The 5,823-nt window shown below is 35.2% G+C and overlaps 1 protein-coding gene across 2 annotated transcripts in view; it reads right to left on the minus strand.

Annotated features, from left to right (window-relative positions):
• Positions 1-775: 775 nt before the first annotated feature.
• Positions 776-5,823, minus strand: part of LOC144977620 (phosphatidylinositol transfer protein 3-like) — a 58,729-nt gene continuing 53,681 nt past the window's right edge. The window contains exons 5-6 of one of the 2 annotated variants that reach the window (XM_078923017.1): positions 5,689-5,823; positions 776-4,292 (exon numbers count right to left, since the gene is read on the minus strand). The exon at positions 5,689-5,823 is cut by the window's right edge and continues 35 nt beyond it. In XM_078923017.1, coding sequence (XP_078779143.1) covers positions 3,768-4,292; positions 5,689-5,823 — 660 coding nt within the window. In that variant the 3' untranslated portion in view covers positions 776-3,767. The remainder of the gene's footprint in view (positions 4,293-5,688) is intronic. The other variant, XM_078923018.1, reaches the window with a different exon arrangement.

Genomic DNA, 5,823 nt, shown 5'->3' on the forward strand with positions numbered 1-5,823 from the left:
AGTCAATAAAAGTATTTTCATTAAAAAAAAACACCTGTTTTTGGACATTGTAACTCTTATATTCATTAAATTAAATATCTTAAAAACGAAGCAGGAACCGACTACTCAAAAACGAGGTTGAAAGTTGAAAGGTTATAACTCCGTTTCCGTTTAACGTAAAATAATTTATCTTTATTTCGCGAACAGCTTGTAAACAAGGGGCATAAGTCAAGTATGTCAAAATAAAGAGCAGATAATTTGGGACCAACAAAGGGTGTTGACTTTAAGTTTAAGCAGAAGATGAGATTAATAGTGTTGAATCGGCAATTCTTCCAGTAAGGAAAACAAAAATAATGCCAAAAGAAAAGTTACAAAAATCTCACAGACTCGCCAAAAGACTCATACATATAGCTCAAGAATCCAATCCTTTATTCTTGTCCTTGGATATGGACAAAACGCAAATAAAGCAGCAAAAATTAAATTATATAAACAAAAATTGTTCTATAAAGAGGATCTCTTTTACAGGTGTACGGGGAAAACATAAATATGAAAGATTCTAAAGTAAATTATAGTTTCACCGACTGTTTACATATTGGGTGCTGAAATAAACTTAGTGGTAATTCAAAAATATACAAAACAGAAAATAATACAAAAGGCTGTGTAAAACTAATTTCTATTTTAATTGTATTCTTTCTACCTATATATTTTTCTTCAGTTTTCTTTGCAATATCATATTTTATTTTATTCTGGGCCAAAGCCACGTTATAATAATTTCAAATAAGGAATCTTTGAAACAACTTATTTTGTTTGTTTTTCTTTGTTTTGTTTTTTTGTTTGTTTTTTGTTTGTTCTTTGTTTGTTTTGTTTGCTTGTTTTTTTGTTTTGTTTTTTGTTCTTTGTTTTTTTTTTATTGGAGGGGGGGGGGGGGTTAATAATCTTAAATTCACAACCTTGTATTGTAGTTGTATGTATGCGCCAATATGTTAATGGACGATCTCCAACACACAAGCTTTGCATTGTATAAGTGGGTCAACAACATGTGTATGAATCATAACAAGTTATACAAATAAATAACAAATGACCAGCTCATTTTAGAAGTAAAATAATCGGCTTAGTTCACAGGACACAGTCAAAAAGAAATGAGGGTAAAGTGATATTTTGTAAAACCTCGCCCAGTCGTGCAGTCGTGCCAATTATGAGGTGATCTGAAAGCCGTAAGCTTAATAAATGACAACTTTCTGTTTTTGAACAATTTTCTTAGTACTTGTAGCTTACTAGCGAAACCCATAACATGCCAAAAATAAAATGGTGGTCAGGTAGAATTGCGTGGCAGAGACGAAGAAGTTATTCAAATTAAAAATAAATTCACTCAAGTTTAACCCACTCAACCCTAACACCGACTATATCCGTAGTTTACCTGGGTTACTTTTACTCCATGCCTATTTATTACATTTTTCTGAAACAAATTATAGCCGTAGTATCAAAGCTAATGTTTTATAGTTTTTATATGTTATTTCTATACGATAATTTAGTTAAAACAAATGAATTAAGATTCATTTGTGGAGTATTTATTATGTAAATAGTGTCCATATTATTGGTTTATGTCAAGCTACTAAATATCCTCAACTCACATCTATCTGCTTCAAATTATAAGTAACGTGCTATTTTGTAAAGGAGGAGAAATCTTATATATAAAGTATTTCTTTAAAAAGGAATGGAAAGTTTTGTGATTTCAATTTTTAAGACATTCAACCCGGAGTTAATTGAAAGGAAAAGGGGGAGACCACTCTAGTCGAATCCTTATTTATTTATCATTCTCTATGTTCTATTTATGCGCGTGACAAATTTGATGAACAAAATGAAAAGTAAAACGTATATTATCCTTTAAACTTTAAATTTGCTAGGGTTTCTCAGAAATCAACAAGTATAATGTGTATCAAATTCTTATCAATCACACAAACAATCACAAACAATGGAACCTGGAAGCATTATATTAGGTTTTATCACATTTTGGGGTTTTTGTTCACAATGGGTAAGTAGCTATTTCATGATTTCAAAGTATCGAAAGCTTGAACTAATTTTTATAATATTTCAATCTTGCAACATTTCCATTTCGATCGCCAAACTTCTCACATATAAAGTGAACACCCCATACCATTCAAACAGTTCATGATACTTGCCACGCATGAAAAAATGCCATCTTAGAGTTTGGTGCGACGTTAGGAGTTGTATTTATTCTTTTTCATCATGATGAGGAGAAATTAACCCAAAGACTCTTGTTTTTGGCTTTAAATTCAATTATAAAAATCTAGCTCAAGCTTACAAAATACCACTTTGCCACGGTGGGTCACATTTGATCAAGGATCACGCACGTTTTATGTTAGAAATGATTAATTTAAAAAAAACTTTTACAAGGCGTGGCTATCGATTTGAAATTGGCAAATCATAATATTATTATCTGTTTTGTTCCCATAGGAAGCCTCTCCATTTTCACTCTTTCGTTAGTATTTTACGACCACCGGCTTCAGGCAGTCCCTACCGTTTTCTAATATTATTATAACTTTGATAACATGAGATATCCTAACCCACGTGATCAAATCAACAATGAAACACGATTAACCAGTTAACTGTCGTACTCTGGAAAAAAAAAAAAAACAATATTAAAAAAAATTTGGTCAGAAATTTCGTACGTCCTTCTAATATCGATCGATTTCAATGACCCTGACCCTCGTCTTGGCAAAAAAAAAACCAACAAAATACAACACTCAAACCTGGGACCTCGCGAGTCTTTCTCTCCAAAGTACAACGGTCATCTGGTGGATGATGATTGCTTTTGTTGAAATAATTATTATGACCATCTTCAGTATTATTCAGCACCATTGTTGACAATATTTACCTTTCGCTACATCATAGGCTATACGTCGTATCTCAAAAATATCACGTGATCGGTTAATTACAATAAGGGAGGGGGGGGGAGAGGTTCTTTAACACAACAAAGATAGCTCTCAATTATTTTTTTCCCTGCAATGAAATGAGATTCTTTTATCATTTAGGACAGGAAATCTTTATTTTTACTTCAAATATCAATGGATTAAGATGTGCCTAAACGTGTAAACTTCGTCTTGAAACTTAAACTTTAAACTTGAGCATTTATTTGTATAGAGCAAAACCCAGTAAATCTGCTCAAAGCGCTTTACATTTTGTCTTTAGCCGGCAGCAATAATACTTAAAATGTTGGACGAAAAAATGACGTCTGTCAGGCGATATTTTTTTTTTCGGTCAGAGAAACGCTGTTAACGAGCAGATATTCGTTTTTCACATGATTATTCGTGTGAGACAATGTGAGTAAAGAGCTTTTTCCACGGGCTCAACTATGTCCGATTAGAGGGGGTTCGAACCCAGGATCTTGCGATCGACAAGACCATAATAATATAGTCTTTTAACACTCTCGAGTTCATATGAAGAGAAAATCGAACAATCAATTTGTTCGATAGTGAACTCGAGAGAGAGTTGAAAAAAGTCTTAGATTTAAGAATTTCTGATAAGTTGAGAGATGTAATAAATATTGCCGATTGATCAATATTTGAAGTAATAACAAAGATTCTAATCCAACTGAATCATGGCAATTTTTTGTCAGTACATGGCAGTAATGTAATAGGTTTTTTAAAAGTTATGCATACATCACGAGTGATTCAAACAAAATACTCGTGATTAGTTTATCCAGGTGATGTTACCGAGATACGCTGCACGGCGTTTGTGTCGCGAAAGGCTTCTATCATCACTTGGGACTATTTGATGTCGCGGTGTCGGTGATGCACGGGTTGGTCTTCTTCGTCGCTGGAGACGTCATCCTCGTCGCCATACAGATCTCCGTCCTCCTCCAGAACCGTTATATCGGGCATCACCTCATCAGAACCGTCCGACTCGATCAAACCACTCGCGGGTGACTGGTCCACAGCGTTGTTTCCGTGGGGTCGATCTCCGTTAACCTCGGAAAGTAAAGACTCTTCTAGATTGGAACCCGGAGCCGCTGCGATGTTCGGATGTGGACAATATTTTTTACTCTCACCGGGAATGTATCGGATATCCCGACCGGGTGAGAATTTGTCGATATAGTTTTCAATATAGGAAGGGCATCCCCTCGGGTCGTGGTCGCCTGGCGAGGCAGGGGCGGCCCAGAATTGTTTTTGTGACGTAGTGAGAGGTTTGGTTTTATTTATAGTAATTTCATCCCACATCCAAGTGGCGAGATCTTCGGGGAAGTAGGTGGAGAAAGCTTGGCGGATTTTGATCTCAGATCGGATTAGTTTCATCTGGCGATGCGAGAATGGAAGAAAATAAAGATGTTATTATTAAATTTTCTTTTTCAAAAAACAAAACTGTGCAACCACATATCACGCATCACGTAGGTATCACTTGAACGATTAATTATAGATAGAATAATCATTTTGGTGTAAACCATGTGTAGATGTGCGGCTATGTGGTCTAGCGGTATGACACTCGCTTTTGGATCGGAGGTCCTGGGTTCGAGCCTCGCGCTTGGCGCATAGTTGAGTCCTTGGAAAAGGCTCTTTACTCACATTCTCTCACCGTACTCAGGTGTAAAATGAGTACCTGGCCGTTAACAGCGTTGCCTTTGTCAGAAAAATTGTAATATCGCCTAACAGGCGGCATGTCCCGTCCTACATGTTAAATGTTGCTGTTGACCAGGAACCCCTTGTAAAGCGCTGTGAGCACATTTAGTGGATATTGCGCTATATATAGCTCAATTATTATTTTTTTAGATATATTTGTTTTGCCTACACCAAAAAGCAACCCTTCTACGAGTAGCTATTCTTCGTGTGATATTTATATAATGGACAATGCGTGATGCATTGTACATAGTGTACAATTAAAACCCTCTATTTCCTTAGAGAAGCACAGCTCATATGACACAAATAATGAGTGATAACATTTTTAAACCCCTATTTTTTTTTTTAACTGAAAAATAAACAAACCGATGCGATCAATAGGCTTCAACAGTCGAGATGTCATTTCCCTCGTAATGACGCATGGTAACTTAGTAACTGTTTCTAAACAATCGGAGCAATTGCGGACGCACTTATGAAATACTTCTCCGACGACCATAAAAGTGTATCCAGAGGAAAAAAAAACATTGTAAATCTGATCATGTTTTGACTTTTATACATTCTGATCACATGACATGTGAAAAAATTTCTAGCCAGCACGAAGAATAAAAAAGGACTGATTTTTCTTTGTTTAGAACCAAGCTGCTCGCCGTTGCTGGGCGGACGTGAAATCAATCAGACTATTGAATCCTAATATTATATTATATAATCTGCCAAATTCCATCTCCCCGTACGTTTACCAAATGTGACCCGTCGTCTCAAAACGGTATTATGTCGGAATGAATTGGACCCCAAAAAGTGACTTTAGAATTAAATTGATAGTAAATACCAATTTTTCAGCTTTTGCATTGTGAGAAATTGTCTTCATTCTGTAACATAACAAATCAAAACAAACCCCAAGTTTCGTTTTTTTGTCAATAAATTCAATTTTTTGCACCCAAGTCATCCCGACATAATACTGTTTAGAGACGGTGGGTCACAAATTGTATTATATATATATATATATATATATATATATATATATATATATATATATATATATATATATATATATATATATATATATATATATATATATCACCTTAGCTACAGTATTGGGCGCTAAAAACTTCTTGATCGCTTTCCAAAAGGCGTGGAATATTGGATTGTGGTTGACACAGATGATCAGCCCTAATCTTTCCGGGTAGTGGGCGGAGAGGAGATTGACCGTTTTGAG

Source organism: Berghia stephanieae, chromosome 7 (genome assembly GCF_034508935.2).
Source record: "Berghia stephanieae isolate SIO BIC M18660-M18661 chromosome 7, UCSD_Bste_1.3, whole genome shotgun sequence".
Lineage (NCBI taxonomy): Eukaryota > Metazoa > Mollusca > Gastropoda > Nudibranchia > Aeolidiidae > Berghia > Berghia stephanieae.